General features: G+C 40.9%; 1 protein-coding gene across 2 annotated transcripts in view; it reads left to right on the forward strand.

Annotated features, from left to right (window-relative positions):
* The window catches only part of DOCK8 (dedicator of cytokinesis 8), a 214,849-nt gene that overhangs the window by 52,932 nt on the left and 134,529 nt on the right, over nucleotides 1-27,388 (forward strand). For both annotated transcript variants that reach the window (XM_077474999.1, XM_077475000.1), the window contains 9 exons: nucleotides 10,020-10,140; nucleotides 11,625-11,834; nucleotides 15,714-15,799; nucleotides 18,161-18,227; nucleotides 19,716-19,865; nucleotides 21,679-21,759; nucleotides 23,018-23,177; nucleotides 24,208-24,344; nucleotides 26,367-26,454. In XM_077474999.1, the coding sequence (XP_077331125.1) occupies nucleotides 10,020-10,140; nucleotides 11,625-11,834; nucleotides 15,714-15,799; nucleotides 18,161-18,227; nucleotides 19,716-19,865; nucleotides 21,679-21,759; nucleotides 23,018-23,177; nucleotides 24,208-24,344; nucleotides 26,367-26,454 (1,100 nt within the window). The remainder of the gene's footprint in view (nucleotides 1-10,019; nucleotides 10,141-11,624; nucleotides 11,835-15,713; nucleotides 15,800-18,160; nucleotides 18,228-19,715; nucleotides 19,866-21,678; nucleotides 21,760-23,017; nucleotides 23,178-24,207; nucleotides 24,345-26,366; nucleotides 26,455-27,388) is intronic.

A 27,388-nucleotide genomic window follows, 5' to 3' on the forward strand; every position in this document is an offset into this window, starting at 1 on the left:
AGAACCACTTTTTGCTGCCATTACAACTGCAAGTCTTGGGGATGTCTCTACCAGCTTTGCACATCTAGAGAGTGACATTTTTGCCCATTCTTTGCAAAATAGTTCAAGCTCTGTCAGATTGTATTGAGAGCATCTGTGAACAGCAATTTTCTGTGGCAAGTCTTGCCACAGATTCTCAATTAAATTTTAATCTAGACTTTGGGCCATTCTAACACCTGAATATACTTTGATCTAAAGGTTTTCTTCTCAGATAGCCCTGTGTTTCGCTCCATCCATCTTCCCATCAACTCTGACCAGCTGCCCCCCCTGCTGAAGAAAAGAATCCCTCACAGCATAATGCTGCCACCACCATGTTTCACGGTGGGGATGGTGTGTTCAGAGTGATGTGCAGTGTTAGTTTTCTGCAACACATAGCATTTTGCTTTTAGGCCAGACCAGAGCACCTTCTTCCACATGTTTGCTTTGTCCCCCACATGGCTTCTCGCAAACTGCAAACAGGTCTTTTTATGGATTTCTTTTAACAATGGCTTTCTTCTTGCTACTCTTCCATAAAGGCCAGATTTGTGGCGTGCACAACTAATAGTTGTCCGGTGGACAGGTTCACCCATGTGAGCTGCTCCAAGGTTTCACAGGTGTGCTGTGAACAAGCCTCATCAGTGAAACGCATCTGCAACCATCCCTGACCTTTCTGGTGTGTTCCTTGGTCTTCATGATGCTGTTTGTTCACTAATGCCCCATACACACAAGCGGATTTCCACGTTTTTTCCAACGGAATTTCAATCAAGCTTGGCTTGCATACACACGGTCACCCAAAAGTTCTCTGAACGTTCGGTCAAGAACGTGGTGATGTACAACACTACGACGAGCCTAGAAAATGAAGTTCAATGCTTCAGAGCATGTGCCGAATTGTTTCCGAGCATGCATAGGGATTTTGCATGTCAGAATTTGTACAGACGATCAGAATTTCCGATCGGAACTTTTTCAGAACTGAAAAATAGAGAACCTGCTCTGTCTTTTGCTGGCTGGAATTCTGCCAGCAAAAGTCTGATGGGGCATACGCGCAGTCTGAATATCTGACCAAAAGCTCACATCCGACTTTTGTTTGCAGAATTTCTGATCGTGTGTATGGGGCTTTAGGTTCTCTAACAAACCTCTTGACAGAATAGCTGTATTTATACTGAAATTAAATTACACACAGGTGGACTCTATTTACTAATTGGGTGCCTTCTGAAGGCAATTTGTTCCACTAGATTTTAGTTAGGGGTATCAGAGTAAAGGGGGTTGAATACAAATGTACGCCATGCTTTCAGATATAGATTTGTAAAAAGTTTTGAAAAACATAATTTTCCTTCCACTTCACATGTGCCACTTTGTGTTGGTCTATCACATAAAATACATGTAGGTTTTTGGTTGTAACATGAAAAATTTGGAAAACTTCAAGGGGTCTGAATATTTTTTCAAGGCATTGTACATTAATGAGCAATTTTTAATTTACAGGTGTGTTTCACATTTCTAGCACTAAGTAGCCTATAATGAAAGAAATAATGTAATGGGACACTTATTTAACTCTTGAGATTGTCCTAGGAATGTATAATACAGTTGATTTTATGCAAATTTTTCAGCTTTGTAACGATAACATATGTCAGAAAAAACAATGTAGTGTGCCCATAAATAATGAATATAACTATACCTGAAGTAAAGTGCATATAGACACTTCCTCTACAACAGAGGAAGCTACATAAGCAGAACCGGTAAGCAGAGCATGTATAGGTGTTTAGCAGCTTATAGGGCTGCCATTTTTAAAATATAACACATGAAAAAATAGGGAAGAAAATTATACAATTTAATAGCCCTGTTAATGTTTTACTTAGCTAAATCTTAGGGTTTTAGCAAATACCTGGGTGTGAACTGAATGCAATTTTTAAAGGTAACTTGTGAAGCAACAATCCTGGTTTCCATCTGATTTCAGTGACCTGAAAAAGTTAAAGGAAGACTTTGAAATAGTTTTTTAAAATCAAGGGTTAATGTGATTTATACTGTGTGTGTGTGTGTGTGTGTGTGTGTGTATGCACAGTTGCAAAAAAAAAGTATGTGAACCCTTTTGGAATGATATGGATTTCTGCACAAATTGGTCATAAAATGTGATCTGATCTTCATCTAAGTCACAACAATAGACAATCAGTCTGCTTAAACTAATAACACATAAAGAATTAAATGTTGTGAACCCTTGGATTTAATAACTGGTTGAACCTCCTTTGGCAGCAATAACTTCAACCAAACGTTTCCTGTAGTTACAGATCAGATGTGCACAATGGTCAGGAGTAATGCTTGACCTTCCTCTTTACAGAACTGTTTCAGTTCAGCAATATTCTTGGGATGTCTGGTGTGAATCACCTTCTTCGGGTCATGCCACAGCATCTCAATCGTGTTGAGTTCAGGACTCTGACTGGGCCACTCCAGAAGGCGTATTTTCTTCTCTTTAAGCCATTCTGTTGTTGATTTACTTCTGCTTTGGGTCGTTGTCCTGTTGCAACACCCATCTTCTGTTGAGCTTCAGCTGGTGGACAGATGGCCTTAAGTTCTCCTGCAAAATGTCTTGATAAACTTGGGAATTAATTTTTCCTTCAATGATAGCAATCCATCCAGGCCCTTGCGCAGCAAAGCAGCCCCAAACCATGATGCCCCCAACACCATACTTCACAGTTGGGATGAGGTTTTAATGTTGGCATTCTGTGCCTATTTTCTCCACACATAGTGTTGTGCATTTCTTCCAAACAACTCAACTTTGGTTTCATCTGTCCACAGAATATTTTGCCAGTACTGCTGTGGAACATCCAGGTGCTCTTGTGCAAACTGTAAACCTGCAGCAATGTTTTTTATGGACAGCAGTGGCTTCCTCTGTGGTATCCTCCCATGAAATCCATTCTTGTTTAGTGTTTTACATATTGTAGATTCGCTAACAGGGATGTTAGCATATGCCAGAGACTTTTGTAAGTCTTTAGCTGACACTCTAGGATTCTTCTTCACCTCATTGAGCAGTCTGCGCTGTGCTCTTGCAGTTATCTTTACAGGACGCCCACTCCTAGGATGAGTAGCAGCAGTGCTGAACTTTCTCCATTTATAGACATTTAGTCTTACTATGGACTGATGAACAGCAAGGCTTTTGGAGATACTTTTATAACCCTTTCCAGCTTTATGCAAGTCAACAATTCTTAATCGTAGGTTTTCTTAGAGCTCTTTTATGCGAGGCATCATTCACATCAGGCAATGCTTCTTGGGAAAAGCAAACCCAGAACTAGTGTGTGTGTTTTTTTTATAGGGCAGGGCAGCTGTTACCAACACCTCCAATCTCATCTCATTGATTGGACTCCAGTTTGCTGACACCTCACTCCAATTGGCTCTTGGAGATCGCATTAGTCTAGGGGTTCGCATACTTTTTCCACCTGCACTGTGAATGTTTACATGGCGTCTTCAATAAAAACATGGTAACATTTAATTCTTTGTGTGTTATTAGTTTAAGCAGACTGTGATTGTCTATTGTTGTGACTTAGATGAAGATCAGATCACATTTTATGACCAATTTGTGCAGAAATCCATATCATTCCATATCATTCCAAAAGGGTTCACATACTTTTTTTGCAACTGTATATATAAAATGTGTATGTATGTATATATGTGTGTGTGTGTGTGTGTAATGTGTATATATATACACACACGCATACACATATATACATACATACACATATATACATACATACACATTTTATATATACAGTTGCAAAAAAAGTATGTGAACCCTTTTGGAATGATATGGATTTCTGCACAAATTGATCATAAAATGTGATCTGATCTTCATCTAAGTCACAACAATAGACAATCACAGTCTGCTTAAACTAATAACACACAAAGAATTAAATGTTACCATGTTTTTATTAAAGATGCCATGTAAACATTCACAGTGCAGGTGGAAAAAGTATGCGAACCCCTAGACTAATGCGATCTCCAAGAGCTAATTGTGTGTGAGGTGTCAGCAAACTGGAGTCCAATCAATGAGATGAGATTGGAGGTGTTGGTTACAGCTGCCCTGCCCTATAAAAAAAACACACACACTGTGTGTGTGTATGTGTGTGTGTGTGTGTGTATATATATATATATATATATATATATATATGTATGTATGTATGTATGTATGTATGTATGTATGTATGTATGTATGTATGTATGTGTGTGTGTGTGTGTGTGTGTGTGTGTGTGTGTGTATATATATATATATATTAATATATTAATTAGGGATGCACCGAATGTTTGTTTTTTTTGGTGCCGAAACCGATACCGAAAATGAAAAATACACTAGGCCGAAAACCGATACCGAAACAGCACCGAAACCGAAAATGGCTTTTTTTATATATTAAAAAAAAATAGATATATAAAATTGCCTTATATAGTATTATTCATTATAGTATTCATATTCAACTGAATCATTAATTTTATGAATAAAAGAATAGTCCAGTAATGGAAAATAACAGTACTTTAATAAAGCAACCCAAATAAATTGGACAGTGGACACAGAAGATAAAATCATAAAATCAAATAAAATACAAAATTAAATGATAAATTACTACCGCATATCCTGCAGTGTAGACTGCAGTCAGTGCACATTGAACCATAACAACAAAATAAATAAAAAAAATGAAATAAAATAATATAAAAATAAAATGACTAAGTCTAAGAAGACTTAATGTCTTAGACTTTATTAATTTTCAACTTAAACCAGAAGAACTAGTAGTAATTCAGTTATCTCTCCCTAAGGTGTCAGCGGCTGCATGTGCGATAAAAGTGTATGTATGTAGCTGCGGGTTACATACATAGTCATACAGTAGACCACACTGTTTTCCGGCCCCCGGGTATGAGCAGAGACATCCTGGAACACAGTCTACAGTCTGGTCTACAGCAGCGGTGCTCGGGCAATCACAGCAAGCAATGTAGACTAGTCTGTTTCTGGAAGTCTCTGCCCATATCTGGAACGCAGTGTGGTATAGTGTATAGTACTGGAATATGTAGACAGCCACAGATACAGGACATACAGTTTTGCACATGCAGCGGGCTGAAAGCTTAGGGAGAGACAATCAATGACTGACAGTTTTGTCCCAACAACAAACTATAAAGAATAACAATGGCAGAAGGCTGTTATTCTGTTTCACAGTAATATATAAGTATGCTAAATGCAATAAATATTTTCAACCTGAGAGAACTGTAGTAATTTTATTTTTTCCCCCCTAAGTTCTCTCCCTAAGGTGTCAGCGGCTGCATGTGCGATAAAAGTGTATGTATGTAGCTGCGGTCTACATACACAGTCATACAGTAGACCACACTGTTTTCCAGCCCCCGGGTATGAGCAGAGACAGCCTGGAACACAGTCTACAGTCTGGTCTACAGCAGCGGTGCTCAGGCAATCACAGCAAGCAATGTAGACTAGTCTGTTTCTGGAAGTCTCTGCCCATATCTGGAACACAGTGTGGTATAGTGTATAGTACTGGAATATGTAGAAAGCCACAGATACAGGACATACAGTTTTGCACATGCAGCGGGCTGAAAGCTTAGGGAGAGAGAGATATAGTTTGGCCCAACAGCAACAAACTATGTATGATGTGTGTGTACAGTACTAAAACTGGAGATCTCTTAAATTGAAGAAGTGCAAAAACTGTAGAACTACTACAATGAACAAACAACTAATGGCAGAATGGCACAACTAGACAACTGGAGCATACTGGTAGTCAGTCATACTATGTTGTATGTTCCAATTGTCCAATAGCACAGTCCAATGCCAATTCATTTACTATGTTAAACAACATGGTAAAGGAATTAGTCTATGCTACGGATTTATAAATCTATTTCAGTATAAGTATTTCAGTGGCAGATTTCGCTTTAAGAACAAAAGTTGCTCCGCTTTCTCACAGGAGAGACGGTTTCTCTTCTCGTCAAGAATATGAGATGCTAGACTGAATAGTCTCTCACTCTCTGTACTGGGGCAGATAAATATCTGCGTGCAATCTGTGCAAGCAAAGGAAAACGTTGTTTGTTGATGCGCCAGTACACAAGGGGATTGTCACTTCTGGCGATAGGCTGTTCAGCTAAATAAATGTCCAGCTGTTGGGTAGCTGCACTTGTTTTTGTACTGCTATGGACCGGGGTGCATTCATGTAAAATTTCTTCAAACATATCAGATATGGAGGGAGCGTGTTCCTCTTCACTTGTATGCAACCGTTTCTTCTCACTTTCCTCTGTGCTACACCTCAAAACTCCTTCACCGGATGCTTCCACCACCTCCATTTGTGCCTGTATCATTTCCCGTGCACGCTGCTTTTTCTCAACATTAAAATAATGCTCTTTAAATCGAGGATCTAGAACTGTTGCAATGCAGTACAGAGGGTTGGACTCGGTGTCTTGAAACCGGTTGGTAACAGCCTCCAGTAGAGTGGTTTTAGCCGTTTTTACGCCATGGTCTGTTTCTATCTCTTTTCCTAGCAGACGCTTCAGTGCGGCAATCAAGGGAATAACTTCAGAAATGGAAGCATTAGTTGAGCTTATTTCTTTTGTTAACTGTTCAAATGGAGATAGAAGAGACAAACAATTTTCAACTAACATCCACTGATGTGCACTCAGTGTTGCCGGCAGCTCGTAATCTGCAATGTATGCAGCTAAAACACGCTTTTGTTCAAAAAGACTTTGCAGCATATAGTAGGTGCTGTTCCAACGAGTGGCTACATCTTGCTGCAGTCGTTTCGGTGGCATTCCAAACTGTATCTGCAAAGCTTGTAATCTGGAATAAGCAAGTGGAGAATGCTTAAAGTGACCCACAATTTTTCTTCCTTTTGATACAATATCAGATATGGTGCGCTGACTCAGCAATCCTTCATTCACAGCCAATTGCAGCGTGTGTGCCATACACGGTATGCTTTTAAGTTCACTGTCCTCCATTGCCTTTGCCATGTTCCGCGCATTATCTCGTACAATCAAATGCACTTTAGACTTCTCAATGTGCCAAGTGTCAAGCATGGATTTTAAAGTGTCAGCTATTGCTGCTGCAGTATGTGATCCAACAAACTCACGTGCGTTAAGTAGGATGTTTTGCAATTGAAATTTGTCATCTATCCACTGCGCTGTCAGGCTAAGCATGCTCGTTGGACTGACGTCTGAACTCCAAATGTCGGTAGTAAAACTGATTGCTATGATGTCGGTAGTCATGAGCTCTTGAACGTGTTTTCTAACACTGCAAAACAATTCAGGTAGACAGGTATCTGCAAAGTAGCGTCTGCTTGGTAGTGAGTAACGCGGCTCAATATGTTGCATAAGCCTACGGAATCCAATGTCCTCCACAACATAATATGGCTGGTCGTCTAATGCAATAAATTCCATAATTTTATCTGTTATGGCACGAGCTTTGGGACTGTCACTTGCAAATTTTTTAACCTTTTCAAAGACCGTGGCCACAGATGGTGTTGAGCCTGAGTCACTTTTTGGAAGTGGCACTGTTTTCTTGTAATCTGAATGCTGAACTGGATGTCGTGTTTTCAGATGGTGTATCAAACCTGTTGTTGAAAAATGCCTTGGCACTGTACCCCCTCTTGAAATTTCTGCTGAGCAAAGACTACAGATTGCAAATTTGGGGTCTTTATCAGAAACTTTAAAATATTTCCACACTGCAGACATGGTCCACCTTTGCTGGTAGCGCAAACTAATAGCATAGAATGATCTATAGTGGGAGTGAAATCTGAGGGGGAAAAGGAAAAAAAAAGGACGAAATTAATTTTAAAGCTAAACCCCAGGAGGCAGCTTTAAAAAATAACAAACTATCACTTTTTTTTTTTAAACGCTGCAGCTCTTGCCATGCAAGGTAGTTAATAATATGTCTGCACTGCAGTACATCTCCTGACTTGTACCAAAAGATAATATAATTGCACTTATTAAATTTCATTGCAAATGGAATTGATTGCTTGCATGCAAATTGCAATTGCATGCTATATTAAATTTTTTTGGCGCTATTCTGCAGTATAATATAATACTATAACTTCATGTGCTTGTTGTTGTACAATAAAATATATAATGTATATAGTTGTTAAATATAATATATTATATTGCGTACTGTCATGTTTTAAAAAAATCATGTCATGTCAGTGTGCTATACTATACCAAATGACAAATTCAATGACAACAAGGGCATACGTTTTATAGTATACTAGTACTACAGAATATATAGCATGCCATTCCATTTCAAATCAGTTTTATATAACATTTTTTTTTTTGGGTTACGTCATGATGTACTGTAAGACATTTAATTAATACCATACTGCATGGCACAAAAGGCACAAAGGCGTAAGTAATACATGTTGTTTGACTGCTATGACAGTTTCAGTAGTATAGTAAAATAAATTAGTTGGATTGTTTGGCAGTTTAAGGCAAAAAGGCAATGCATTGCTCACCGGCGAATAGTAGTAATGGTAGCCATCCAGGAGGGACAGTGCCCACTGTTGTACTTCAGTATGTGCAGCCCTCTATGAAGCCGTCTCGGGTCCCAGCAGCGTCTCTCGGGTCCCAGCAGCGTCTCTCGGGTCCCAGCAGCGTCTCTCGGGTCCCAGCAGCGTCTCTCGGGTCCCAGTAGCGTCTCTCGGGTCCCAGCAGCGTCTCTCGGGTCCCAGCAGCGTCTCACAAGCACGAGGAGCGTCCGCGGGGAAGGTGCCAGCGTCTCAGCAGGGAACGTGCTTACGAGTGCGGCGTCTTATCCGCGAGGAACGTGCAAGCCGCCCACAGAACGAGTGATGTCATCCGAAGTTTCTCCCACCGCTACTGCGCATGCGTGATTTTCGGCGCCATTATCGGCAAGAATTCTCTTTCGGCAAACTGCCGATGCATCCCTAATATATATATATATATATATATATATATATATATATATATATATATATATATATATATATATATATAATGTATATATATTTGTCTCTCTTAGCACTAATTTTGAATTTTGAAGCACATATAGGTATGTAGAAAATACTGTATACATGCTTTTAGTTTTGGTTTGTTTTGATCAAGGTTTTTTTTTTGTGTATCCTGTTATTTTTTTTTTTTTTTATGGACAACTATCTTAGAACAAGGCTGGATGACCTAAATTGAGTACTGTACTATGACTAATAATAAAAACAGTCAGCCTTTGTTTCTTAAACAGGATTAGAATAAAGTATGCTTCGGTTTGAAGGAAATCATTGTTTCCCCAGACCATGACATTAGATTTCCTTATTTATAGTACAGGCACTTTTCATGTTAAAGGAGATCTAAAGTCACAGTATGCACTTTCATTTTATACCAGTATGGTAATAGTAAAAGAAATTATTTTATTTTTTGACAATCCAATATAAAATCCCCTTCATGCTGTAAGTGCTGCCTGTCTTTTGAACATGCTTTGTGGTTCTTCACTGCTCATTTCTTTGGTTTACAAGCCCCTCTGTAGTTCCCAAGGCAGGCTCTGTGAAATGTGTGCCTATCAGCAGGGTGTTTCGTCACCTATGGCGACCTATCACATTTGGCTACCCGTTGGACTGCGCGAGGCCACACCTCTGAATCCAGATTCAAGTCCCACCATCCAAGTGGACATACTTAATTTATAATTATGCCGAGCGAAGTGAGGCCATGCCCGAAGCGTGGCGAGCCCGCGAGGGGCCCTGGGGCAAAGTGGTCTTACAACATTGTTGGAACGCATATGGCGGCGTTGCGCATGCACACTCCAGCGGGTAGCAAAATGTGATGGGTAGCTGAATGTGACGTGACAAGGGCATAGTGAGTATGTGTCACTGCATTCAAGGAAGTAAATGTGTGGTATTCTTCAACAAGTAAGCTTTCAAACTTCATGATTCTTCAGGCTAATAGTAGTAGGCTACAGATAACTGAAATCCAATGTGTAAATTATAATATGGTTTTAAATATTAACTATGGATGCATCTTAATGAATTTTAATCTTTCTTTAGGAATCAGGAAAACTCAGGTACATGCAACTTTAGCAGAAGTGGCTCTAGGAAGGACTTCCAAAAAACTCTCCAAAAGCAAATATTTGAGTCTGATGAGGCAGAGGCCCGGCAAAATGAACAGGTATTCCCTTTTTACTTGAAATATTATAAAAAGGTCAATCCAAGCAAAAATGATGCTTCACTTTAGTCATCTTCTGTCATGGTTTCTGGTTTATCATACTACCCACCTTAAGATGCCTGCTATTATTTTGCTAGACAGATAACCCTTTTTTGTGTGTCCCCTTGATCCTGGTGTGTGGATAAAGAGTTAAAATACATACCCAAATTGCAGGCCTGTTCACACTGCCCACACTAAACTGGAACGGTTTATTGTGCGGGAAGCTGGCAGTTTCGACTTGCTTCTTCTTCTCTGCTTAGCTCTTTGGCTAAGTCCACACTTGCCAATCACTAAAAAGTGATCCACGGTGGATCACTTTTCAGAGTGGGCCAAGTAGCCATTGCCAGGCATTTGATAGGCTATCTTGCTGCCTGCCGAATGCCTTTTTCTTTTTTTTAACACTCTGCATTTTAGGGGTTAAAACAAGCAGTGAGAAGGTGACCTAACACCTCCCAGCCTACCATAAAAAACGCCTCTGAAAATCTGTTCAGGGGGGCAGCATGAATATAAACGAGCCTTTGGAAAGTTGTGCCACCTGTAAAGTCAACATGCATCGCCACGTTAAATTTGGTAAGATGTAAAGCATTGCAGCATGTGACTAGCCCCCTCTGGCTATATTGCATGCGTTAGGCGGGTGGTCAGGGGGTCATAAATTCACAGCTCAGCTGCCTGTTTTTATCTCCTCTGCGCTAACTATGTAAAAGAGGCCCAAGATTAACAAGTGAGCATAATCCATGGATCCATGAACATCCGTGACATGAGAATTCTTGACAAGCCTTCTCCACCTACTGATAACCCCCTTCCACATGAATGATATTGGTTCTGGATTTCTAATGTTGATGTGGCTTCAGTCACTCCTATTAGTACTGTACCAATTAGCACTACACAAGGAACTCTGCCAAGATGATATCAGTGAACTCCATATTGCTATTAATCCAATATGTTGAATGATGTAACAGTTATGACTCTGGAGTTGCATGGTTTCAGCACTATGGAGAGCTCTCATTGAATTATTCGCTTTTAAAGTAGCTAGTGACATTATGCAGACATACACTGGCTATCACATTTACTGAGTGCAATATAGGATTATGACCAGCACTTTATGTTCTGCTGCAAAATATATTTTAAACGCATTTTAAAATGTCATGATAAATAAGTTGCAATTAGTACAGAGGCGGAGCTGAGATTGCTAATTGTTGTACTGATTGCCATTTGTTTAATGTCTTTCTTTAACGACTTCACTCACAAATATTTTTTCTCTGGTTGAATTTACATTTTTCCATTGTTAGAAAATTCACGTAAGCACTTTGTTCCTATATTGAAACAGTTTTCTTGTTGCTTAACTTTCTTCATGTTTATATCATAAAATACAATTTGTATAGGCTTCTGTGAAGGTGTATCTCCTCTCTGTACTTTTTGCCAGTAATGTGTATTGTGTATTCTCTTAGGCTGAAGGAGGTCTCCCCGCCAGCTTGCCTGCGGAATCTGGAAGTACGCTCACAGCTTGCGACTTTGATCTGCGTGGCCTAAATCCGGAAAGTCGTTTAACGAACCTCCTTCAGCTTTCAAATGTAGAAGACTTGGACAGGCAAAATGAAGAAGCTCGCAGGGCCAATAGACAAGCAGAACTTTTTGCCCTCAGCCCCCCGATGGATGAGGTATCATATTAAGTCAGCTGTACTGTAGCATTTGTCTTCCTAGTTTGCAAAACCAGCAATTATTCCAATTTAAGTATTTAGTTAACCATTTCCAGACCGCCGCATGCCGATATACATCCTAACTTTGAAGAGGGATATCTTTGTTATGGCAGCAGCTAGCTGCCATAACCCTGGTATCCTCTTCTTCGGACAGCGGTCCGGGTTTCCGATAAATGTGGTCTCTGCGACACAAGATCACTTTTATCGGTGGCGGGAAAGGGGCCCCCCTCCCGGAGCCGTCGGCAGTGGCGGAGGCGATCGGATCCTCTTCCTTGCTGGGTATAGAGATGAGTGAGGGGAAGATGGCCCCCACCTATCTCCATACCATTGCAGGGCGGAAGTGACGTCAAAACATCACTTCAGCCCATAGCTCTCAAAGGGCCCCCTTTTTTATTTTTATTTTTTTTAATGACAACATTTTTGACAACATTTTTTAGTTGTCATTAGTGTAAATATGAGCTCTGAGGTCTTTTTGGCCTCAGATCTCATATTTAAGAGGTCCTATCATGCTTTTTTTCTATTACAAGGGATTTTTACATTCCTTGTAATAGGAATGAAAGTGATACCATTTTTTTTTTTTTTTTTTTTTAAGGAACAGTGTAAAAATAAAAAATAAAAGGTAAAGTAAATAAGCCCCACCGAGTTTGCGCACAGAAGCAAATGCATACGTGAGTAGCACCCGCATATGAAACCGATGTTCAAACCACACATGTGAGGTATCGCCGCGATCGGTAGAGCGAGAGCACTAGTTCTAGCCATAGGCTGTAACTCAAAACATGCAACCTGTAGAACTTTTTTTAAACGTTGCCTATGAAGATTTTTAAGAGTGAAAGTTTGTCACCATTCCACGAGCAGGCACAATTTTGAAGCATGACCTGTTTGGTATCAATTTACTCGGTGTAACATTATCTTTCAAACTATAAAAAAGAATGGGTTAACTTTACTGTTGTCTTATTTTTTAATTTAAAAAAAGTGTATTTTTTCCAAAAAAAAGTGCGCTTGTAAGACCAGTGTGAAAAAAGTATTTCAACGACCGATGTTTTATTCTCTAGGGTGTTAGAAAAAAATATGTATAATGTTTGGGGGTTCTAAGTAATTTTCTAGCAAAAAAAACAAACAGTTTTTAACTTGTAAACAACAAATCTCCAAAAAGAGGCTCGGTCCTTAAGTGCTTAAGTATTTCAGATTATTTTTTTAAGTATTATGAGCCATTCTCAAACTGAAGCCTCTAAACAGGATTATGTAACAAGTTTTATTTTATCACTAAATATCATTTGCCTTCGGGTTCTGAACAAAATATAAAGTTTTGCCAGCCATATTGTGGACTGTGTGTTGAAAACACAAGTTTAGTGACTTTTGCTGTTTTTGCTTCAAAATGCACTTTAGGCAAAAAAATGAGGGTACTGGAGGACTATACTTGGTCCTGCTTGTCTAAGGGTTCCAGTGTATTTTGGCAGTATCAGGTTTAATGACTTCTCTAACTAGCCAACTAGCCTTACCTGCTACTCACCATCATCATAAGTGGCACCTAACTCCATAGCAAGTTGCTTTCTGCGGGGGCACTCAACATGAGGGAGGGACCAGGAGCACTGATGAGGGACCCGAGAAGAGGAGGATCCAGGCTGCTCTGTGCAAAACCACTAAACAGAGCAGATAAGTATGACATGTTTGTTATTTAAAAAAAAAAAGACTTTACAATCACTTTAAAAACAGAAGTTTTCCTCTGCTGTGCAGATGGGGTTCCGCTATACAGAAGGGGCTGGGGAGTATATTTTTACCCTAATTAACCATGTACTCTACTGGCAGATCTCATCATCAGGTGTAAACTAGATTTGACCGCTGTCCTAACAAAGGGAAAAGATCTAGAAGCCTTTCTTTCCTATTGTAGGTTAAAGTGGACTTTCAGTAATTTTTTCAACCTTCCATCTATTAAATCTTCTGCCCTTGTTATTTTAATGTTCGATAGTAAAATATTTTCTTTCTGCTAGTAAATACCTCATACAGCCCACTTCTTGTTTTTTGTTTGGTCATTAGCCTAGGCCTATGATGGCAAACCTTTTTGAGCCTGAGTGCCCAAACTGCAACACGAAACCAACTTATTTTTTTCAAAGTGCCAACACTGCAATTAAACCTAAAGGCAGCTGGTCATGTGAGTGCCGAGCGGGGCTATGAAAAAGGTATACAGTGGCTTGCCAACCATTTTAAAGTGGACTTCCAACACCCCCCCCCCATAAGAAAATTAAAAGTCAGTAGCTACAAATACTGCGGCTCCTGACTTTTAATATTAGGACATTTACCTGTCCAAGGATCCCACAATGTCTACACCCCAGCCAATTTTCGAATCGGCTCTTGGGTGCTGCCACCACCAGTCATGGTAAGCAAAACTGGCAGTGAAGCCCTTTGGCTTCAGAGCCGGTTCCCTACTGCGCATGCGCACAGCACGCTGGGAAGATGGGAGGAGAGAGGGCGAATATCTGAGGGAAAGTCGCCGTGGCTCAGTCTCACCAGAAGTGGGGAAAGGGACCTATCAAAAACAGGTACCCCCCCCCACCTGAAAGGTCCTAAATGTGGCACCAGAGAGGGGGAGGAAGCAGATAAGCAGAGCTTTCACTTTTGGGTGGAACTTTGCTTTAAGTCACAGTATGCATGTCGGACACCTGTTCTGATCTTGTGGCAGCCACCTTTTGCTGTTCTCTGCAAACGTTAGCAGCCATGGGGAGGGGTTAGAGGTGGAGATGATGGTATATGCATTTATTACCAGCAGTATAATGTGTCTATATTAAAAATAAAACCCGCCTCCAGCATCCAGTGTCTGTGTGACTTCCAAGCCAGCAGCTCATTCCCACCCACCCCCGGGCACGTCACTACTTGCCCCAGAACTGTGTAGGAGCCTCTTCCTCTCCTCCACACCCACCCCGGACTTGTCACTGCTAGCCCCAGAGTGGTGTGGGACCCACTTCCTTTCATAAACATGTCACTGCTGGCCCCAAAGACTTATGGGAGATGTAGTTCAATGGGGAGTGCGGTGTGGAGGAGATGAAGCTCATGTTCTGATGGAACACCAGTCAGTGCGTGCTCTTCTTCCTGGCATGCCTACAGAGAGGGCTCTGCGTGCCAGCTGTGGGGGTGCGCATGCCATGGGTTCGCCATCACTGGCCTTGGCTTATGACTTCATACACAGTGCTCTCTCTCTCTCCCCTTCTCTCTCTCTCTTGTGAGAGTTTGCCAGAAAGGGAGGGGAGATGAGTCATAAGAGGGCCAATGAAAGCTGCAGAGCTGGAGGTGTGTCTGTGTAAATCCAGTAAGAGCCGGTTCACACTGCGGGCGATGCGAGGCGACACGACTTGCCTCGCCTCGATCTGACAAGTCGCCCCCGTTCTGTACAATGAAACCGTTCTGAGAGGAGCGACTCGAGTCGCTCCGACTCAGAAAAAAGGTTCCTGTACTACTTTCGGGCGACCTCGGGGCGACTTGCATTGACTTCTATACAGAAGTCATCTGCAAGTTGCCGCTGAGGTCGCGGCAGGTCGCGGCGAGGCAAGTCGGTGTCGCCTCGCATCGCCTGCAGTGTGAACCGGCCCTAAGTGAACAGGCAGCACCTTCAGCTGCCCACAGTTAAAATGGCTGCAGCCAGACTCAGTAAAGGGAGATTTCTGAAGCATATTTGGCAAGTGCAGAATCACAGTATATATAAAATAATACGCAAAGTGGTTGAAGGGAAATTTCTATTTTGCAAAGATGTTTTTATTCCAAATTATGTGAGCAGACTGCAGTTCCTCTTTAATGAAACTAAGTGTGTCCACTTTGTCAGTTTGTGATATTGTTCTGTACTCGTTTTAGGAGGATGCTGTTGAAATCCGCCCTTTACCAGACTGTCCTAAGGAGCACATGGGATTTAGAATAATGGTCAAGCTGCATACTCTGAAGTACAGTATTGGATCTTTTTTTACTTACTTTGTAACCATTGTCGTTGATGGTATTTTTATGTGTAAAAGAAGCAGAGTCGGTGTTGCCTCCCCTCTATAAGATAAGGCCAACTCCTGATTTGTCACACTTTACATAAAAGTCATATAAAGGAGACATTCTGCTGGCTTAACAATTGGCATTTACTTGTATACATTTATTTTTATATTGACATGCAAACTAAAGGTGTAAGTTGTTAAGGCTGACCACACATGAGTAAATTTTTATTTGTTCAACAAGCTTGCTGAATGAAAGAAAATTACTTGATTCCCCCATCCACACATTCCCACTGCTCTGTTGTATTCGGAGAGTAGGGGACTTCTTCGCTGTCAGAATACACTGATCAGCAGCGGTGGCTATAGCTGGTGACTCTGATCGAGAGAACATTTCCCAACAGGCTGGATGTACACAAGTCAATCGATAGATCGACTTGTGTACAACCAGTCTGCCTGTAAATGGACTGAAATTTGTTTGGTCTCTACGGAACTGGCTGAATTTCGATCCATGTATGACAGGCTTTAGCCAGTAGAGTTCCTCCTTCATATTATCTATTCATGTATTTTGTAAGTGTCATATCCATTGAGGAAGTTTTGCTCCAGCTTTAGGAAGTAGTAATGAAGGAAATCAAATGAGGTGTTACCAATGCTGGTTGCAGATAGGAGTGTGCAGTGCAGATTAAATGGTGATGTATTTATTGTGGTCAGGACTAAAAAGAAAATATTACCTTTCTGATTTTTTTTTTTTTTTTTTTTTTTAAATATGCATTAGTATTATATAGTCCCCTGTCCAGCCAGGTGCTTTACATGTTGTAAAACAACCATTGTTTACAGAGCTCAATATCTCAAACTGTAATATACACTAGTGACTAATATGCCCTTCAAGCACTACCACTGTCTCTATAGGGTTTTAGTCAGGGGCAGGGTGCCTAAAAGGAGAAAACTACTGCTATGCTATAGATACAGTGTATATATCAAAACCGATATCTAACATCAGTTTGTATAAAGGTAGAATACAGATGACCAAAACCATAGCAAAACCATCATATTGCAGTTCTGTAAATATTGCCTTGCTGTCCGTAACTGAATGAAGTTCTGGCAGACATTGCCTTTCAGCTAAAGACAGAGACTGTAAAAAGAGGTGAATACCACGCTAGTCTAGTAAATATACAATGCAAAAAATAAAAATTACTATGCAGCTGCTAGAAGTTAGATGCACACAAAAGTAAATATAGAAAAAATGCAGCAGCGCTGAAAATCAAAAATCAGTGTATTAACCCGAATATTAAAATTAATATAATAAAGAGTATATTAAATTGATGTGTTGAAAGGGTATATTAATTATCACATATATGAAAAAATGTGTAGGATCAATAATGTTGATATCTATGATCAATAATAATAAATCAGTGCCAAAAAATTTGACAAAAATTTGACAAAAATTTGACAAACAGAAACATAACAAGTGTATACCAAATGTAAGTGCTTGTAAAAATAAATCAAGTATATCAATGAATAATAAATTAATAAATTGGTGAAATTATAAAAAAGCCCAATTATAGTGATTTCTAAACTACAATCATGAAAAAACGAAATTGACTTCAATGGTGAAAAGAAGATACCGATAGTCCATATAAATCCACCACCAGCGTGATCACCATAAAAAATGAAGGCTTACCAGCTAGCAAGCCTTTAAGGCTTGTGACCTATACCCGTTTGTGGCCTTTAAATTTGGAAGGTATATTGAGTGCCTCTTCTTCTAGACTGGGACATGATGTGGGCTAATAAAAATCACCAGAAACCCTCACTCCACTAATGTAAAATTTCACCCGGCTCTCCAGAGCACAGAAGAAAACCCCAGGGGCAGTCAAGGGAGAACCAAAAAAGAGAAACTCACCATGGCATAATAACGTATGGATATTTAATAAACAATAAAAAGTATTGCACTTACACGTAAAAAGTTTCTAAAGAGCGAAATAGCCTGGGCGGCTGTGTATGGACGTCTGTCCAAGAGACCAGGTATGCGGAGACGTCAGCACTTCAAACTCCTCCCGACGCACGTTTCGTCAATACAATGACATCGACATGTGGTAATTAATATACCCTTTCAACACATCAAAGACAGAGACTGCCCTTGTGGAGATATACAGACTTTAATGTGCTATTTACTATAAAACTGCAAAAATGCAAACATTAATATGAACCGCAAATGTTACTTTTTATTTTAGAAGTATTCTTAAGTAATTTAATACCTTTTATTTACTTTGGGGAAGACATGTATAATGTGCCATTTTAAATGTGTTTTCCCTATTCTCCTTTCTCTCACAGATTTGATATTGATATTGAGCCGCTCTTTGTAAGCATTGCACTTTATGACTGTAAAGAACGAAAAAAGGTAATTAAATGTTATCCTCTGAATAATTGTACTGGTTTAAATGTGCAACTATATTTTGCAACCAATAGAATTGTATGCGCAAAATAAACTTGTCCAACTGGTCAGAATAGAAGTTTCCATTACCAAATTGATTTCTAAAGTGCAAGCTCCAGAGTTGTCACCCTCATTCTTCCTTCACTATTTAGTGAGTTACACAGTGGCTTGATTGGTCACTACAACAGCCAATGGATCATACCGTGTAACTCCAAAAAAATGTTATTCTTGTCTTGTGACCTAATTCAAAATGGAGTTGCAGAAGACCTGTGGAGTCATAAAAATACAAATACATTTTCTTTACTATTTAACCACTATTTAGATATTAGATACTATATATCTGCTGGTGACAATTATTACCTGTAAGGAAAGTGATGGGAAATCTCAAATGTTACAGTTGTCACTGGAATAGGTATAGAAGAGAAACCTTTCAACAGGAACACTGGTTCCAGTGACAACTATATAAGAGGGGATTTCTCATCACTTTGGAGTGCTTCTCTCTCACTTCCTGTTGTGCTAGGAGGACAGGAAGTGAAAGGATATCTCTTCAATTAAAAACAGGCAGCAAAAAAAAAAAAGAATTGAGATATACACTTCAGTTCCTAATTAATGGTTACCTTACCTATATTTTTAAACATGTTTTACATACCGTCATTATACAAATCCTTTATTAGTATAATTGATATAAGTCAAAAAGATAAAACATAAAATAATGGTGGAGACAGTAGATTTTGGTTGGAATTCTGCAATACTTTCATCAACCACTTTCTACTTTCTGTGCTTCTAGGACTGGTATTTCAATTTTTTTTGTGTGTTATTGTGCCCTTATTACCATATCCTTTGAAGATGTGTGGTTCCTACTTTCTGGAATTGTTATATAATTTCTTCTAAACAAACCATAAAAAAAAGATAAAATATGTAAATTCTGTAGGATCATAGCTAAAAATATAAAAACTGGACTGATCCATAAAACTTATTTTGATTGTCTTCATTTGTGTCTATGTAATTTGTAATACTTTATTCATATTAAAGTTACTTAAGTGACTGTGAAATTAGTTTCCATTTTTAAGATAAAAAGTCCCCTTATTGTAAAAAAGATAATTTCATTTTCTTTCTTTTTTTTTTTTGATTACTTTATGCACTCATATCTCATATCTGGATGAGATGCATCCTGTATCAACACTGCGAAAGTTTTAAATAGAAAACTGTTTTGTCTATGGCAGCCAATCTGCTTCTTTATTTATTTACCTACACTGGTCACATAAGGAGTAGATAGTTTTTATGGGTAACCAGAGTTCTTCGTTTAGGCACTATTATATAAATGATTAGCAGTAACAGCGATTCTAGAGTTTGTAGCCCTAAACTTTATTAAATAAAGTTTAATTTAGAAAAATTAATGTTAAAATGAGTTGACTTTGAAATGTACTTTTATGCTTTTGTGTTTCTGTTTCTTAGATCTCAGAGAATTTTCACTGTGACTTGAATTCAGATGCATTCAAGAACCACCTCCGTGCTCACACACCCAGCGTGGCCCCTTCAAGCCAAGCAAGAACTGCACTGTTCTCCATTACTTACCCTTCTCACGATATATTCCTAGTTGTTAAGGTGAGGTTGTCTTTTTATCAGATGCAGTGATCCATCTTGAGAGCACAGTTGAGCTGTTGCATTGTGGATGGTGTTTCCAAGTGGTGGAAGTTACTGACTTGAAGATGAACTCTGGGCAATTATTAAAAGCAGTTCCCCTGGGTCTGTGTTTTAAATTTGAATGCACTGTAAGGCTTCATGCACACTTGGCATTATAAAAACGGCAGTATTGTAGCCATGTTAAAAACATGAGTTTTTCCCATTTTTTTTTTTTTGCATTAGCATTGTGCCGTGTTTTTTAGCGTTAACATTTTTAGCAAGAAAACACGAGTTATGGGATCAAAAACACTGGTTAGCCCTATTTTACCGTGTTTACCGGCGTTAGAACGTTTTTACAGTTCAAAAACTCCTCTCAAAACCCACTAGTTCTGGATTTTTTTTCAGACAGAAAATGCTCCAGCTAAAAAATGCTGATAACATCGTGTGTATGGAAACATAAGATAATATGCTGTAGAAAAAAATGGCAGGAGCCAAAGGCAGCAACTGTAAAAATGTCCAGTGTGCATGAGGGCTAAAAAATGACATGCCTAATAATATAACAAATCATTTAGCTATGCTTTTAATTGTATGTTCACATTTAAAGAAACCTAAAATAAGATTATTCCTTCTTCCCATGCTGGGTTATGCAATAACTGGGGAATATAATTGCAAAAACTTGGGTTTTTGAATCTGTATCTGTTTACTAAGCATTAGCAAGTTATTTGTACACAGTCTTTTAAATGCCATACTTGGTGTTTGCCTTTTTTTGCCATCTTACAATTTAAGGGTGTGTTACTAAAGGAGTAGCTCAGGGGGAGAACAGTAAGGTAAGCATATCACCATATTCATCATCCCATAGGCAAAATAAGCAGTTAACCCTTGCAGTGAGAATTTTTTTTCTTCTCCAGAATTCAGCTTTAGAGGACACTGTAAAGGTAGAAGGTTTTTATCTTAATGCATTCCATGCATTAAGATAAAAAGCCTTCTATGTGCAGCACCCTCCTCAGCACCCCCTGATTACTTACCTGAGCCACATCTCTCTCCAGTGATGTCCATGAATGTTTAAGCCCTTGTACACACAATCTGAGATTCCGATGGAATGTGTCCGATCGGAGCGTTTTGTCGGATATTCCAACTGTGTGTGGTCTGCATCGGACTGTTTCCGTCAGGGACCAAATTTTCCAACTTGCCGGAAATATTTTCCAACAAAATGCTCAGATCGGACATACTCCGATCATGTGTAGAGAATTCCGATTGGACAAAGTGCCACGCATGCTCAGATCAAATTCCTACATCAAAGCTATTGGCTGCTAGCCTGAACGTAGTCCCATCGTAACGAAATTACATCATCACGTTCTGAAAGATCGGATTTTCCGACAACTTTGTCCGACCGGAGACACAGCAGTGGCGCCCTTGGCTCCCATGGCTGTCAATAAAAGTCAGCCAGCCAATCAAAGGAGAGAGGGGGTGGGGCCGGGTCAGGACTCTGTGTCTGAATGCACACATGGAGCTGTAACTCTGCTCCAGTACCCCCATAGTAAGCTGCTTGCTGTGTGGGCACTCGATGGGAGGGAGGGGCCAGGAGCAGCAATGATGGACCAGAGACGAGGAGGAGCCAGGCTGCTCTGGGCAAATCCACTGCAACAGAGCAGGTAAGTATTTGTTATTTTTTATTTTTTAATAACAAAGGAGACTGTACAATCACCAAAGTAAATACAAAACTGCATTTTTTATTTATTTATTTTTTTGTTTTTATATGTTGAGTGTAAATTACTTTGTTTTTACCCTTTTACAGATTGAAAAGGTTCTTCAGCAGGGAGAAATCTCAGAGTGTTCTGAACCATACATGGTTTTAAAAGAGAGCGATGGTGGAAAGGTAAGTTGTTGGTCTTTAGTTAACTTTCCCATATTCTGAGAACCTAGATAAGAGAATACACAAGCAGGAAATAATAAAGCCGCTTAATAACTAGCCATTGTTTTGTGCTATATGCATTCCCATGGTACCTGGTATAAGATTAAACAAAAAATGCTGGTATTGTACAAATATATCTGGTTTGCATCAACTTTTTTTCCTGTATGTGTTATAGAGGTAGGGCTGAGAAAAGACACATAAAAAAAGTGCAGAAATGTGGGCTATATCTTCAGAACTTCTTATATCCTTTTGTTGCAGACTTTATTTGTTTTCCCCTGTGTTCCCAACTATGGATCTTTAAGTTTGCTAGTAAGCCTATGAATGCTTCCAGGCTAAATAACTCTGTTTCATCCAGCTACAAGCTTTGTGGCCAGAACCAGTGGTGGCTCATGTTTTTTTGTTTGGGAGGGCGGCAAACAAGCACCCCCCCTCCCGCTGCACCTCAATGCCCCCCACCACAACCCCTTATCCTGCTCGCTGTCTGATGGTCGGTTCACTTACCCCATCTAGGCAGTGGGCATCAAGGAGCAGTGGGGATCGTGTAGCGGCTCCTGTGTCTTCTCCTCCTCCCTCCTCCTCACTTCCGATGTGCGTCTCCTCCCCTCCTCCTAGGCATCCAATAGGATCGCCCTGTTCTTTCAGCCAATTGGGTACCAGACCCACTTCCCGATTGGCCAGGAGGAGGATCAGTGTTGCAACATTGAATATTCATTCGCTGTTGTAACACCTGGGTGGGCTCCTAGCGCAATACTCTGCACCAGGAGCCCACCCTATTGTGAAGCCTTCTAGAGACTCTGGCTCTAATCAGGCTTCACAAAAACACCCCTGCTGCTGTAATTCAGGCGCCCACCATCCTGAAAGGGGCTGGATGCATGAATAGGGGGTAGCAGCGGCGATGGATAGAGCATCGCTAGAAGGTGGAGGGGCTGGGGACTGTGGCAAGAGGGGGCAGCGCTCGGGCACCCATAATGGACGAGCCGTCACTGGCCAGACTGCCAAGAATACACCCCTAGTCCTCTAGAATACAGTGCCACAGCCACCATTCAATATTTCTTGGGACGTGTAGTCCCAGTGCAGCAGCTGGTCTATATTTTGTGAAGACGCAAAATGAAAATATTTGTGAGAATGTCACAAATTTTTGATTTTTAAACTATTAACTACAATGGTACATTTAGAAATATTATATATTTTTTATTTATTTTTTTTCTCCTTTTTATTACAGACTAAAGAAAAACTAGACAAACTAAAATCACAAGCTGAAACTTTTTGTCAGCGCTTGGGAAAATATCGAATGCCGTTTGCTTGGGTACCTATCAGTCTACTAAGTTGCATCAATGTTATGACACTGGAAAAAGAAACTCCTGAAACCGAAAGCATAAATGGTATGTTATAGTACATATACCCCACTCAGAGTATTGTATTCAGATTTAGAGAGCTCAACTCTTAGAATATACTGATAAAACAGATCAAGTCCAAAAGGGTTAAAATGTAGAACAGTGGCTCAACTCAGCCAAATCCACTTGCCAAGAAAGACTTGTGGTTGGACTTGTGTGACGCACCTGTGTCTGTGCTCTTGTGAAGTGCTAAGTTGCTGGCTAAAGATGCAAAGATGTCTCTCATTCAGCCAGACAAACTGCACAAGAGAAATCCATAAACTCCCCAAATCCACGCTGCACAGCATGGGTGGACAGATATCCCACTGCCAGCTACTGTATATTGATAGCTGGTGCGCACAGCTTTCAGAATACCTAAATACAGCTGCAGTCATGTGAGAGAGCAGTTGGTAGAACTTCTTCTGGTAGTTCCCCAACACTACCCCTGATTCTAGCCAAGTTGTGGCTGACATATAGAGGATTGTAGTACAGTATGCGGTGTTCACTGTGTCCAAATTGCACAAACGCTAAACGTGGAAATAGGAGCGGACCAGCCTAATGTCTGGGTCCTGACTCCACCCCCCTTTGTTTTGGCCCTCATAGCAGTCTTGTAGGCTTGTAGGTATTATTATAGCAATAGTTGAACCAGTGATTCTATATAGGGAGGGATATGCAATTAGCGGACCTCCAGCTGTTGCAAAACTACAAGTCCCATCATGCCTCTGCCTCTGGGTGTCATGCTTGTGGCTGTCAGAGTCTTGCTATGACTCATGGGACTTGTAGTTCTGCAACAGCTGGAGGTCCGCTAATTGCATATCCCTGCTATATATATTCATGCCCTTCCTGATGACCGCACTGATCAGGGTAGACAAAACCATTGTGGACACAGAGCATATTTTTTTCTTTTTTTCTTAGTTTCAGTTTTTCAGTATGTTTTTTTCCTGTTTGCTATTGGAATATAAAACTGCACTTCAAACATTTTTTATATTTTCCTGTCCAGTTTGTAATGGTTAATTAGAGCTGGGTTTTTTTTCTACAGGCAGAGCATCACCTAGTGACCGAAGATCCTCACTAGGGCCACCAAGAAGATTTTCTGAGAGGGGAAATTCAATTGATGAAGGCTCAACATCACCTTTTAAGCCAACAACGATTACACACAACATTTTCTTTAGGCAGGTAAATAATTTTCCCAGTACCAGGCACAAACTGGCTAACAATATTGAAGATTTACTAAAGGAGTTGAACATCTTCACTTAAAATGTATGTTACCCTAAATGTTTATTTTTTGCCTATGTATGTGCTCATATGTGTATTTGTTAAATCATAGGGGTTTGTTTTTTAAAACTGGAGAGTGCAAAATCTCGTTCAGTTGTGCATGGCAGCCAATCGGCTTCTAACTTCAGCTTGTTAAGTTAAAGGGATTGTCAACCCTCATGGTTTTTAACCTTAATGCATCCTATGCATTAAGGTGAAAAAACTTCTGTCACTGATTGATCCCCCCCCCCCCATTTTTCTCACCTGACCCCCGTAATTCCCACGCCGGAGACGCATTCTTCCCCTCTGCCCGTTGTCTTGGCTCCTTATTGGATAGATTGATAGCAGCGCAGCCATTGGTTCCCGCTACTGTCAATCAAATCCAATGATGGGTGGGGGGCATGGCCGAGTCAAGCATTCTGCATCCAAGGACGCAAATGCTGGACTAGGGAGCATGCACACAAGGTAACCCCAGGGAGAGCACTTCTCCTAGAGGGTTATACGATGCAGGGTGGAGCTACCAGCGCCTCTGGGGGACCCCAGAATTTGAGGATTTGGGCAACTATGTGCAAAACAAGTAAGTATGACATGTTTGTTATTTAAAAAGAAAAAAAAAAAGAAACTGAGCTTTACAATCACTTTAAGCTTTGACAAAATGTACCTAAACAAGCTGACGTTAGCTTATTGTCTACCATGCACAGTTGCAGGGGCATTGCTAGGTCTACAAAAGATGGGGCCAGAGCCCATAGCAGCAAAGTGAAGATCATATGTTTGGGCAGTATACACATATAATATATGTGTGTGTGTATATATGTATATATATAATATCGTTGAATCAGGGTCCCCAGGGAACCCCTCCTTACATCAGGGTCCCCAAAGAGCCCCCCAAGTATATCAGGATCCCCAAAGCCCCCCTCATTACTTAAGGGTCCCCGGAGAGCATGCCCCTTACACAAGGGTCCCAAGAGCCCCCTCATTACATCAGGCTCCCCAGAGAGCCTCCCCCTTACATCAGGGTCCCCAGAAATACCAGGGGGGGGAACAGCGGTGATGAAGGCCAGGCGGTGAGGGATGATGTAATCTCTCTGCTCTCTCACTCACCCACCTGCTCTCCGGCTCTCCCGTGCTGCCCGCTGGCTGGCTCTCTGGCTCTGTCATGCTGCCTGCCCACTATCTGGCGCTGTCATGCAGCCCACCTGCTCTCCTGTTCTGCCCACTGGCTCTCCGGCTCTGTCATGCAGCCCGGCTGCAGGGAGGCCCAGGGCTATGGGCCCTAGATTTGGGGGTATAGCCCCAGAGGCCACCCCTTAGCGATGCCACTGCACAGTTGCACCAGATTTTGCATTCTTCAGCTTTAGTAAATCAACCTTAATGTTCCTATCATTTTCATGTACTTCTTCCATCTGAAGTACCTGGTTGATCTTCCCAGTCACCTTTCTTCCTATTTTTAAACTGACCACACAAAGCACAGAAGCTGATCTGTTTTAGCATGGTCTGTTTTCATCCTTTGGTTGGTCATTCAGAGGTACAGGACACTGTGCCGACACACAGCACGCCTGTATTGGGTAGTTTGTTCACCACCACACCCCTGGCCAATCACAGCCTGCTTCTGGCATACACTCCCTCCCAATCACAGCCTGCCTCTTGAACACACTCCTGTACCCTTACCCCCCCCCCCCCTCGCTGTATTAGAAAGTGTCTATAACATAGTATGTTCACAACTACTTCTTTGTGTAAATATTGTATTTATACAATTGCAGTACGTGAAAAGCATTTGCACATGTTACTTTACTGCTTTTGCTAAACTCTATGCACCAGATATATATTTTTGAGACCATTAACAAAATAAATATAAACACATAAATGCTCTGACTATGCCATATTATGATTTTTAATTTGCTGTTATATATTTATAAATGCTATTGTGTGGCTGTTTTGTATTAGGAAGGAGATAAACTAAGTGATGAAGACTTATTCAAGCACTTAGCAGATTACAAGAGATCGCTGCAAAGGAGAACAAAATGTCTACCAGGTAAGAAGGTATAAAAATTTACTGGCTGCCCCTAATCCATGTGTCTGGCCCCCTACTCTACATGTGGGCCGTCAGTCACAGAGTGGACTATAAACAAAATGCTTTCATATACTACTGTAAATAAGCACATCAAATGAACATTCTGTAATGTCTGTAGACACATGAACAGCTAGCCAGTAACTGGAAAGATTCTGGGCCAGACAAGCGTCTGTGCATAGCCCTTAGGCCCCTTTCAGATGGAGTGAAATCTGCCTGCTCAACGAGGGATCTCTCCGCTGATCGCAGCAGAGCAGGTGGATGACAGGCCCATGTCCGCTCCACTATGCAGAGCAGACACGGACACAGACGGCTGTTCTCTATGGGAGGTCAGATGGAAGCAAATTGTTTGTCCGTTTCCATCCAACTGTCATCTGATCCGATCACACAGATGGGGAATGGATCCCTATCCGTCTGTTTTTAGTGAACCGGATCAGCTGCTGGCAGGTGACAGTAGACCGCTAGAGGGGTGACAACCGTAGACAGGGGCACCTCCATCAGCGCTTGCAGAATGAGGGGGGCAGAATTCCCCCAACCAGGTAGTCACCTTGCATTGGCGGTGCCTGCACAGAGGAACCACCTCGGTGGCTCCCTCTCTCATCAGTGAGATCGGGCAGTGGGGCAGTTGATATATGTAAATCCCTCCCTGCTTGCAGCCCAGTGGGAAGAACTGACAGTGGGTGTCTGCACCTAAAATCAGCGCCACGGTGCCTGCCTTCCCAGAGGAAGGGAAGAGTGACTCTACCCTTCCTGGACTATTGAGAGCCAATAAGAGATCGGCTGCCTTTGCCATCCAATCCCAGAGAGTGGGCGGGTCTCCAAGGGGCTCAGGCGCTGAAGCATGAACAGGTGGAGGACTGTGGATAAAATTGTATAGGCAGCTGTGGAAGCGTCCCTG

This window comes from Lithobates pipiens, unplaced genomic scaffold (genome assembly GCF_037356315.1).
Source record: "Lithobates pipiens isolate NorthernLeopardFrog02 unplaced genomic scaffold, aLitPip1_a1.2 Scaffold_13, whole genome shotgun sequence".
NCBI lineage: Eukaryota > Metazoa > Chordata > Amphibia > Anura > Ranidae > Lithobates > Lithobates pipiens.